At 39.7% G+C, this 12,855-nt stretch overlaps 1 protein-coding gene across 1 annotated transcript; it reads right to left on the reverse strand.

The window, feature by feature from the left end:
* Positions 1–5,753: 5,753 nt before the first annotated feature.
* LOC139443071 (copper chaperone for superoxide dismutase-like) lies at positions 5,754–12,823 on the reverse strand. The gene is made up of 7 exons (XM_071224001.1): positions 12,806–12,823; positions 12,229–12,301; positions 11,435–11,569; positions 10,718–10,904; positions 8,967–8,997; positions 7,656–7,813; positions 5,754–6,024 (listed from the first exon to the last, which is right to left on the reverse strand). Exons 1-7 carry the CDS (start codon positions 12,821–12,823, stop codon positions 5,883–5,885), a joined length of 744 nt encoding a protein of 247 aa, XP_071080102.1. The 3' UTR covers positions 5,754–5,882.
* Between the last annotated feature and the right edge of the window lie 32 nt (positions 12,824–12,855).

Raw genomic sequence — 12,855 nt, forward strand, 5'->3', positions numbered from 1 at the left:
CGCTACCGGGACTGATTCGGTCATTTTTACCATGCGGAAGATAAACATCGGATCAGATTCTGATTGAGAACGGGAGAATCAGGATGAATTCGGCCGGAAACGGCTGAATTGGGACGCTTCTTGAACAATATCTGAATATCACAGGATCTTGATCAGACTTTAGACAAATTTTCATCGGGAATGGTCCTATCAAGGACGGCAGTAAAAATCCTGAATGTGTGACTGGAGTTTTGTTGGCACCACATGAGATCTTACATCTATATGGATCTTTAACGACACACAAGAGAACTCCCGCCTATATGGAGTTTTGTTGACCCACATGAGATCTTACATCTGTATGGATCTTTAACGACACACAAGAGAAGTCGCGTCTACATGGAGTTTTGTTGACCCACATGAGATCTTACATCTGTATGGATCTTTAACGACACACAAGAGAAGTCGCGTCTACATGGAGTTTTGTTGACCCACATGAGATCTTACATCTGTATGGATCTTTAACGACACACAAGAGAACTCCCGCCTATATGGCGTTTTGTTGACACACACGAGATGACACAAGGGATCTTATGTTTGTATGGAACTTCTTTCGACACACAAATCTCTCTCTCTCTCTCAAACAAACCTTTTGTTGAAATTCAGATTGCATCGCTGGCTGTTTTTTGAGAAGATGTTTACAAGGTAAGGAAATGCACTTTGAGGGCATTGAAGAGCAAGTTCCAAAGTCCAAAGGTCAAATAGAGATCAAAATTTAAAATATATCAAACATAGGAACCTATGCATTGAGCCCCACTTCTAACTATGACACATATGCCACATGTCATTACATTCTGAACCAAAGTAATGGCCTATGTACCACAGTCTAATCAAGATCAAAACATAAACTGAAAAAAGGAACATAGCTGAGTACCAGGCAGAAAAAAGCAGGGAGCAGTGGAGGCCCCATTGAAATTCGGATTTGCACCTCTTGAACAAACTGGGGTGTCACTGGTGGGAACAAGTGCGTAAAGTTTCAGTTTCACTGGCCCAGTGGTTTCTGAGAAGATGTCAAGCAGACAGACAGGCCATGACACTTTCAGTCAGGTGAGACAAAATGTGAGCATGCATGAGTTACACTATTTCAGTAAAACCATGATGTGTCCTAGGATTTATGTCCGGAGTCGAGAATGCATTTGATAAAAAGATGCTTTACTGCGATAGAACCAGTTGTGAGTGAGTCAGTTGTCCGTTTTTAGAAATGTTCCAGCAATATCATGGCAGGGGACACTAGAAATGGGCTTCACACATTGTACCCATGTCAGGAATCAAACCCGGGTCTTCGGTGTGATGAGCAAATGCATTAACCACTAGGCTACCTGACCACCCCTAAAACCAGTTGTTGTTGTAAAAACTGTTCCATATTTTCTTATCTTGTCTTACTGGAGATCAATTTCATAGAATAGAGTTGTCTACGTCTAATTACTACATGTTATCTTCATTTCTAGACACCCTTTGACATACAGCTTCATCTAAAAAGATAATAAATGATAGCACGAGAAACAGATCCGTGAAGATCCAGTTTAGAATAGGTCTCCAGCAGCCCATGTTTGTCATAAGAGGTGACTATAGGCTGGTCAGGCTCGCTGACTTGGTTGTTGCATGTCATTGTATCAGTGTGGATTGATGCTCATGATGTCAATCACTTGACTGTCTGTACAAGACTCCATTAGTTACAGACTGCCGTCATGTAGCAGGAATATTGCTGAGTGCAGCATTAAAAAACAAAAAACAAACATGAAAAAGTACAATTGTTTACTTTACTGTAAAAATCATGCTACCACGAAGAAATGAATCAGCTGATCATACCTAATAAAAAAATACATTACAAACATAAGCATGCAAACATAACAGTCTATTGTGGTAGACATCTCTAACCCTGATGCATCCAAGCTGCATGCATGTCAGCTGCTACATCAAGATGGCCGCCTCAAACATTTATCCTTGCTTTCTGTCATCAGGGAATGGATAGGATTTTGTTTGTTTGTTTGTTGTTTAACGCCACACTCAGCAATATTCCAGCTATATGACGGCTGTCTGTAAATAATGGAGTCTGAACCAGACAATCCAGTGATTGACATCACGAGCATCAATCTACGCAATTGGAATACGATGACATCAACCAAGTCAGCAAGCCTGACGCCCTTTCCCGTTAGTCCCCTCTTACAACAAGCAGTCACCTTTAACAGAAAGCATGGGTTGCTGAAGACCTATTCTAACCCAGATCTATATGAAATCATTCATAGAACCCTGCTGTAACAAATGTCTCTGAAAATAAGTGTGCTAAAGTACAGCAAGAAAAGAACATACCTGAGAGAATACCAGATTACATGTTTACTCTGAACAACACACAAAACATCATCATAATTAAAAGAAACAACAATTATCACAGATTTAAGCATTGTTTCTATATCTCCGTCACAGGCACATTATTAAAGGGAGGAGGGCAGTAAGACAATAATATAATTTCTTTATTAAAACCCAAAGTGATCACAGCCGCTGTCCCCCCCTCTCTTACCCACAACGAATACCAACAAACCAAACACAAATGGGTGCACATTAAACTCAGCCCTTTAATATAACATCAGTTTGTCAAGCATTAAATTTTATGGATATCAGAGTATGCTTGACAAGATGGGAGGGAATTTTTAACAATATTACTGGCAATGAAAATGACAGGTGTATATGAGGTCAGTGTTTAAAGTGAGGGGCTAATGCCAGAGAAATACTTCCAATCTTATATTAAACCACGGACCTAAATAACAGGTCCATGATTCAAGCAATATTCATTGATTCATTGTCCATCACAAAAAGACTTTTGGCAATACACCTACTGATGAACAGGAATGAGGCACTAGCTCTACCCAAGCATATGTCTGACATGACATCTGGTAAAGCCAGTTAAAAATAACTAAGGACTAAAGTACTCACGGAAATGAAAAAAAAACTTTTTTCGGCCTCAGATCTTAAATAAATGCAGTTGATATACAAAATATGTAAATATTCAAACAACTAAATTAGTACTAATTGGGCCGTGGCACAAATACAGCGTATCAAATGTTTTTATGCCTTTTTACACGTAAAAGTGTGTAAAAATGTGAATAAAACAGACTATTGTGAAACAGGGCATAACCAGATGTGAGTAGATCAAGGTGACTTATGACACCTTGATGACAGGTGAGAACAGGTGCATAATGCCTATAGTCTGTTTCTGCTATGTCAATTTGGACTTAGTTTCATTTTTGAATGTTGAAAGTGCCAACAAATTACCTCCTGTAAAGTCAATGTACTGTTCACTGAGATCAAACTAGCAAATCCAGACTAGTACTTTTCGAGTTGTTTTGTTATTTCGTATTTTCAGCTACGTAACACTTTGTGTCGATTTTTAAATTGAGAAAAACAGGGTTTTTTCATTTCCGTGAGTACTTTAGCTCTACCCAAGCATATGTCTGACATGACATCTTGTAAAGCCAGCTAAAGATAACTAAGGACTAGTGAATATTTATAGGAACACTTTCATTGGAGACAAGAGCAACCATAACTAACACAGTAGTTGTGCCCTTGTTTTAGTCACCTGTGCATCATGCATATTATTGAGACATCTGTTCACATGTAACAAAACAACACACATTCAACACAGATAGTGTATGGATTCTGAATACAGACAGCACAATATTTAAATACTGGCATAATTATTCCATACTCCTGGCAACCGCATTTAACTATTTCCACAGACATTGACTGATTTGACACAAATAGACACCCTTCATGCTGACCATTTGAACCATTTGGACAAACCATGGTCCATTTTTTCAATTTCATATTTCACACAGCTCCAGATAAGCTGCGTATCTGCGTAAAATACCCAGAAATAAATCAGAAATGCAGAAATATGCAGTAAAATAAAATCCACGCGTATCAATTACGCAACGAACATTACAGATACTCTACAAAAATAAAACTTGTGCGTATCATCAATATATTGTGAAGTAACCCTGCGTATTCGATTAGCAAATCAGCAACTATACGGGCATTCCGTCAACCTTGCCAAACTCCATGATGACAGTTACATCATGATCATTTGCCATCACACTTTCTTGTGGAAGTATCATGGTATTTTTTAGTCCTAAAAAGCTCTCGAACCCACACAAAACCAGTTTGCATGGACTAGATGAATAGTGTTTTTAAATATTTAACTTAAATACCCACATGTGTAAAAACTAGTGGGTAACAGAAATTTGAATACCCAGATAGAATTACTGATACCCAATGATTTTAAAATGCATGGGTAAAATACCCACAACACCAAAAGCTCATCTCGAGCTCTGTTTCAGTTGGAATGTCACAAAGTACGGACATTACATCATTTTCTGTGTGAACTTTCCTTTCATGTATGATTTGTGGGAACATAAATGAGTCCAGTTGAAATAAAAAAATTCATGCTAGACTAGTCTGCCACTGTTTCTAGAGCTTTAGCACTGATGGGCCACTTTTTTGCATCCCTGCAACACTTTGAGTGCTTCTGCTGTGCCAAGATCACTATGTAAAAGCAAACTCCCTGCCTTGCTAACTTCTGCATAAAAAATAAAACGAGAAAGATACCCCCCTCCCCCAACTGTCACATCACCTGATGTTCAGTTTCTCCTCCTTCCAAGCATACATTTGATCTGGGATAAGATGAAGCAAAGAGCAATAAAAGAATAATTTGCGCCACTTAATCTGATAAGTATACCGAAAGTATGAACTATGATTTGGTTATAGGCTATGTGGCATGCAATGTGACTTACATGGGGTGATATCTGATGACTAGGGGTGCAACGCCTGATTGAACTATTGAACATGTTCTTGTCTATGTTTGATGGTGATACAGCAATCACAAGATAAGCATCAATAGTTGACACTGCTCCAGCACTAGAATATTGACTGTTTTGTGGTCATAATAAATGAAGCACATACATTTCACAATCGTGTTTTTAACCACTGCAACACAATACCACCAGATGTCAACCATAGCAATGACACAGCAATGTCAAATCAACAGCGCATGAACTATGACAGTCTGTGCGAAGATTTTTCAGTCTACTGGCCTGAACTCGTCTTGTGTTGATATTTTTTAATATTATGGCAATAATGAGCAAAGCTTACCTAGATAGAAAGACATTTTATCAGACTTAGGCTCCGGATTAGTGGTTAAAGATGCAACGTGTTAGGATACAAGTAGAGTGTGTTCAAGTGATCCGCTAAATCGAACATAGTGACAAACCCCAATATGATTAAAATAAAATTAATTAAGAAATAACTTATACTTTGTCATATGAAATAATGTTCGTGAATAAATCCTAACACTATTTGTTGGATTTTGTTTGGCATAAATACTCTTGAACATAGCTTAGGCTAAACAAAATAATAGTCTTGGTTCTCAGGCTCCGCCCACATCATCACAAAGTCTGCCGCACGTTTCGTTTGTTATTTCCATTTTCAAAAAAATATAAAAATCTTCATAAATATAAACAATGCAATACAATATTGCACACAGTTAGTTCCCTTTACATGTGCACTGCTTTACTGCGCATCTTGAGTAATGGTCATGGCAGCAATAGGAGTTTGTATGCTGTTTATGTAGGGAGGCCCTTTCCCAGGGTGATGGTTCACAACTGTTTATTTTGTTTCATACTAGTTTAAACAAGCAAAATAAACACTGCTCACCATCTAAAAGTCATCATCTGAGAACCAATTCTTTTATTTTTTTAAGCCTTAAAACTATGACCAGATCTAATTTGATTGGTATGAAACCAAGTGAATCAGTGTTTTGACCAATCATGACCCAGGATTAGACTTCTGGCCAATCATAGTGTAGACTTGTTCTGTCTCTGTTGCCCTGCCAGTGGCTTGTCTCTCTCCTCCCAGATCGTCACTCCATCACAAGCACAGATCTTCTTGTTGTTCTCGAAGAGACCAGCTGACCTGGCAATGATGCCACACACCATCCTGAAATCACAGTTCATTCCTATGACAACAATCCTGAATCATTTTTAAAACCTGAAATCCTTACAGGACAAAATAGAGGTTATCCCACTCTTAAGAATCATTTAAACGGACAGACTTTTATAAAGATCGCGAAATTGGCACTACAGCACAAACACAGTTTGAAACAGATTTTGTCTAAATGGTAGTTGATGAGAAAGACTTTCAGTTGAGTTTATGGTTAAACTCATGGGCTATTATCATTGCCCAAAAAACCCGAACGATCTGATGGGCTATTATTAGGGTTGGGACGAGTCCAAATTTACTACCCGGGTACCCCCCTATAACCCGACCCTACCCGGGTACCCACTGGAGGTCTCAAGAGATGGGTACAAAATGTCCGACTGGGATTTGTTTTACCATAGCCCTGGCAAAACGTATTTAGATACATATTTCAAACAATCTTGTCATGCATACCATAAAGTTAACTTAAGTTTTATCTTCCTTCAACCATTTGAAAAGTCAGAGAGAAATGTGAACATAAGTGATTTGTAGTGTCATCATGGAGTTACAGATAATGTTTGCCATTAAACAACATATCACTTGACAGACCACGGGTCCAGGTAGTCCTGTGGGTACCGGGGTCCTCCTCAGTACCCACCCGACCCGGGTACCCGAGTTACCCGCCCCAGCCCTACCGGGTACCCACTGCAGGACTCAAGAGTTGGAAACAAAACGTCTGATTGGGATTGTTTTACCGCAGCTCTGGCCAAAACTATTTAGATACATGTATCAAACGATGAGAAGTTGACTGAAGTTTTATCTTTACTCAAACATATGCAAGTGAAAAGGAATGTGTGAATCGTCAGAAAGGAATGCGAACATTAGCAACATGTAGTGTAACCACTGAGCTATATAGTGGGTTTTTGTCATTAAACAATATATCAAATGACTAACTACAGCTCTGGGTAGTCATGTGGGTACCCGGGTCCTACAGAGGACCCACCCAACCCGAGTACCTGAGTTACCTGTCCCAGCCCTAGTTCTTATCATTACTCATAACACCGAACGATCTGATGGGCTAGTCATGGTCTTGTTAGTGAGTGAGTGAGTGAGCTGTATTTAACGCCGCTTTTAACACTATGCCAGTTATACCACAATGTGTCAGCTTAATGTGGGAGGAAAGCCCGAAGTAATGCAGGTCTCAGACATTTACCACTTCGGTGAAACCCACGAACACTGGTATGGTGCTAACAAACCTAGAAACATGATCAGGCCAAACCGGGATTCGAACCCACAATCATAGGTTTCTGGCGTGACAAAGGGACGCAACTCTGCACAGCGAAGCGCGACACTTTAGACGACTGGGCCACCCGTGCCCCCGAACATGGGAGGAGGCGATGCATGTATTAAGACATTTACCACTTTTGTGAAACCAACTAGCTTCTGGTGCTGACAAACCCAACCTTCCTCCCATTCAAATCCATGATCACAGGATTCTAAGGGACGCAACTCTGCACAATGCTCACTGGTACCTTAGACACCTGGGCCTCCCATGCCCCTGCTAATTGTACAGACTATTACCAGGTACAATGATTCTTGCAATATGATCAGTTGACCAGTTTAGCCATTTTTGCTCAAGTGTATTGACTCACCTGTTAGAATTGCCTCCCTTGATGACCTCCTCTTTTGGGCCTTGATGTATGATCATTGATCGACCAATCAGATTCCAAACTTTCAGATCATGGTTAGCACTGCGAAATATTCCCCTGCCATCTTCCCCAACTTTTAGTTCTGTGACAATGCCTTTAACCTGTGTAAACAAAACACATGGACGTTGGTGTGAGTGAGTGAAATCGGCCTTATTCAGACTAAAAGCAGGCACTGATTTGGTTTACAGACGGCGCTTGGGAGTTTGGGATCATTTGGGAGGAACATCCAACCCCGCCCCAACTGAAGTTACCCCCCACCCCCACCAATTTTTTTTTAATATCCAAGATGCGCCTCTGGTCAATGATCAAGTCTGATCGCAAAGTGTGCCCTACGTTGTATTTTTACACTTATAACTCTATAAACACAAAAGATTGTAGAAAATATTATGAAATCAGTGACACAGTTCAGCTCAATAATGCAACACAAGCCCCTCCTATCTTAGTGTCAGCCAATCAGGAAACAGAGCGCATTAATATTTATTACGTCACAGGGTAAGTGATGTGTCAGTCGGACAGTGACAGTAGCCAATATAGTTCCAACTGAAATCTGTTTCTTATACCGTGGCGAAGCAACACATATGCAAAACAACAGTTTTTTTTAATTGCCTTTCGCAGCAATCCATCGGTCTGTCCACTAGAGTAACTGCCCTTTGTCAAAGGGAAGCTACTCTAACCCTAGTCTATGAGACGTCACGGCCACGGTCAGACGTTGTTGACAGTCTGTCTGTCCTGTTATAACGTTAAGAAGTGTAGTCAGATGTACACACAGTGGCAAAACGAAACAAGGTAACAATTCAAACATATTTCGGCCAAATCCAACTATTTTAATTTGTGGAGAAGGTTTCAAGCCGCAGAGGTCTACACGCACAGATATGGCTACTGATCCCGCTTGGCTAGGCCTCGTGCCCTCGCAAAATTGTTTCGAAATTTATATCTCCAAAGTTGCCAAAACTTATAAAAAGCCTTAGCTACGTCACAGTTAGACACTGATTTTCAGTATATTAGACTGTTCTTTTGATAATGATGGCAATTATGCCTGTAGTTTATCAAGATTCCCGATGATTAATTCTGATTTGATCTCCGAATGATGAGGGCGACGCCATGTTTGTTATAAACAGTGAAAGTAGTCCTACTTGACCTTTGATATTTGCATCTCTATCCGCATATGTCCCCAACAAATATCGTTTTTATCCATTGGCTTTATCTGCCGAGGAACGTACCCATTATATGATAAAAGTAAATATTAACACACACCTTGTCTGTTAATCCAAGGATATCTCCACAGCTGAAAAAACAAATACAAGGATGGTGTAAATAAATACACAAAAGGCATAATTTATTTAAGACAAAAACAATGAGTTGTTTATAGTACAACAAAACACTGCAAAAGGGCACACTTTTGGATGTGATCATTTGGCCATCGCATTTATCTGCGTTGCCCTGTTACATCTATGGGGAACAACTCACTTGACACTCCCCTCTCGAAAATAATGTTGTCCAATATACGACGTCATCAAGTTGCGAACACATGTTCGAATCTCCAGAAATGATGTCATGATGTTTTATAGTGAAATAAACAACACTTCATTCTTCATTGTTCTTTGCGATTTATTGAGTAGCTATCTTATATTAATAAATATATCATGTTCAATCTTGGCAGTAAAAGGCGACTATGCTTGTCGTAAGACGCGAAAAACTGGATTGGGTGGTCAGGCTTGCTGATTTGGTTGATCGTATTCCAATTGCTGGGGGAGCGGTCGGGTAGCCTAGTGGTTAAAGCATTCGCTCGTCACGCCGAAGACCCGGGTTCGATTCCTGACATGGGTACAATGTGTGAAGCCCATTTCTGGTGTCCCCTGCCGTGATATTGCTGGAATATTGCTAAACACGGCGTTAAACCATACTCATTCATTCCAGTTGCTGGAATATTGCTGATTGGGGTGTTAACAAACAAACAAACAAAAGTAAAAGCTACAGAGGCTGAATAAGACGAACCAGTGGTAAGACACCACACCATCTGTTACCTAAGAGTTGACCCTTCCTCGTCCCAACAGTTATCTCACACTAAGTCTACGTTGAAGTAAGGAGCTTACCACAGATTTTTGTTTTGTTTAATATTTCATCCATGACCTCCCAATCTATTTCGATAGCTCTTACATACAAGCATAGATGGATGGGTACCTTTATCAACCTGTAATCCCCAGGTCAAAATGACCACCATCTTCCTGAGAAAAGGGAGTTAACTGACTATAAAAGTCCAGTTACCACCCTTGCTGAACTACGCTGTAATTTCCAGGCTCGATTGTAGTGGCTATTACGAGTTATGTCCCTTCTATCTCTCTACCTATTGACAAATCAGATTCCATCACTCATTTTACTTGCATTTGCTTCAAACAAAATGGCAGCGTCCTGTCAAGACGATCTGGTCGATAATCAAGATCTATATTGTAATAAAACAGGTCTTACTCTGCAAGGTGCATCAAATTATTTCAGCACCTTGATTATAAACATGAAAAGATTTGCAAAATATCTAATGACCCCCAGTTGGCGGTACACATGCAAATCCTGCAGTCAACCGAAATCTGCACATCGAAATCCATGTTGTTAACGACGTCTAGTTTGTTACACGATTTTGAATGGACTATGCCTAGACTCGTTAGTCAAGCCAAAATGTAACTCTGGAATTCCAGCCTAGTTCGGCAAGGATGATAACTGGACTTTTGTGGTCAGTTAACTCCCTTGTCTCAGGAAGATGAACGACAAAGATTAAAGTTGACATGATGCAGAAATGATTACAATAAGAGAGTGCATGAGATTGGTTTTATGCTGTTTTCAGCAATATTCAGCAACATCACGGTGGGGAACACCAGAAATAGGCATCACAAACTGTACCCATGTGGGGAATCGAACCCGGTCTCTGGTGTGACAAGCGAATGCTTTAACCACTAGGCTACCACACCTCACCCTCATGACAGAAGAGATTCCCAATTGCACAGCAGAAGTACCTGTTGCACTCCCTGGAGAGATCGCCCAGTTCATGCACGCACACAGTGTGCGTCCCCTGCGGCAGTCCATCCACTGTTCCCTCCACAACACAGGTCATCTCATTACTCTGGACGAGGCGCACCACTCCCTTCATCAAAGTACTTCCAGCCTCCATTATGGCAACAGCTGCTCCCAAATGACTTTGGCCTGATTGGAAAAGGAGAATTACAAGTAGTATTAAGGAGACCTTTGACATGGAAAATGGGAGGTGAAGTAGGTTTGTGTTGTGTTGTGTTGTGTTTAAAATTATTGCACTACTATAGCAACATGCATGCACATGCAGATTGTACAAGTCTGGACTAATGCTGGTTTTATAGTGCTAGCCCACGTCACAGTTTAACATACCCCACTCAGACATCAGACTCAGTGCATCAGTTATGACAAAGAATAAATCTCCAGTAATACCTAACCCATCATAATGCTACAGGGCTACTCAGAAAAGTTTACAGGATCCAAATATTTCCTGTAAGGATTCTTGAAAATATATTTTTGATATCCATGAGTTCCAGTATCAAACTCTAGGTAAAACACTGATCCCATTTTCATAAGGGTTATGAAAATATTATGTTATGACTTTCTCATTCTTAATCTAAATGCAGGTTGAAATATTTTGTCTGGGGTTAGTGAACCAGGTCCCTTGTGATGTGAATGACTGAAGGAGTTGATGGTCAACATACCATTACTGGATCCATAGCCCTGGAGGACTGCTCTCTTGCCTGTTGTTTCAATGAGGTCTTTAACTTGGGACGAGGGGAGAGAACTCTCAACAATCACTTGTTCTGAGTCCAGGAGAACATCAACTGAATTAATCCCTGCGAAAAAAACAACATAGTTGTTAAAGCCAAACTCCTCAATTTTTTGGTTTCACATCTGATATTTTGCTTATTGGCATTCATTGGCATAGAGCATTTTTTTTAAATTTGAATGTCCTACACATATTCATTAAGTTTAATAGAGTAATATTATATTTCTGGCATGAACACAAACATCCCATTGTGTTACTACACAATATTTCAAATTCCTAAATTTGGTGGTGTCTTAGAGGATCTAAAAGGAATTTCACAATTTCAATTGTTTTTGTTTTATAATAAAATCACATCCTTGAGAAACTGGAGTTTCCTCATGGCATAATACCACTAAAGACATCCTCCTAAAGTTTTAGGCCCATCCTTCCAGCCATTTTGGAGTTGAAACCTGAAAGATAACAAATGTAACAAAAACGGCCAGCTAAGATGATGAATAACTCCCCATACACTCGCTAGGAACCTGTGGCAAAGGCAAACCATCGACCAAGTCACCTAGTGGTTGCTCGTTTCAGTTGAAAAATAGATTTGATTGCCTACAAAAGTACAATGTGTGAAACCCATTCTTGGACTATCCCTGCTGTGTTATGCTGGAATATTGCAAAAATCAGCTTGAAACCTGACTAACAAACTCCATCCTGCTTGTCAACATTTCCCAATTTACGAACCTGGTGCACCATCCAGTACTTTTTTGACAGAATTGACACATCCCTGGCATGTCATCTGGACAGCAAACTCCATCTGAAATAAAACAGGCATATGTTCTATGAATGGATTAGACACACATACTGTGTTTCAGTGTAATGTTACCTGTAGATTTAACCACGCCAAATTGAATTACAAACCGAACGCGCATGGAGAAAATATTCATAACCTAAATTTATCAAAAGTTGACAAAAACTTATATTTCAGATATTAATTTCTCCTTTCTCGAATATTAAATTACTGCATATATTGTTTAAATGTGAATCGTGCATCTGGTAGCAAATGCATATTCAGATTTTGAAGGCCCAATGACTTTCCATGTTTGAAACAGGCTTTACAATGATGTGAACGAAAACAGGACCCCTGTATTTGATTTCGCATAAAAGCAGTTCATATCAGAACAGAACAATGACATTTCTCACAAACAAAACTAAGCATTCCTAACACAAATCTTGACAGATACCCATTCATTAAATTGGTTGTATAACAGATACAAAACACTTCCACACAAAGACAACACGGCAGATAAAATATACACACTTTAGTGGGAGTCGCCATTTTTGTTTAGTACGTCACGTAAATTGCTTCGG

Source organism: Haliotis cracherodii, unplaced genomic scaffold (genome assembly GCF_022045235.1).
Source record: "Haliotis cracherodii isolate W230 unplaced genomic scaffold, xgHalCrac1.p SCAF_5, whole genome shotgun sequence".
NCBI lineage: Eukaryota > Metazoa > Mollusca > Gastropoda > Lepetellida > Haliotidae > Haliotis > Haliotis cracherodii.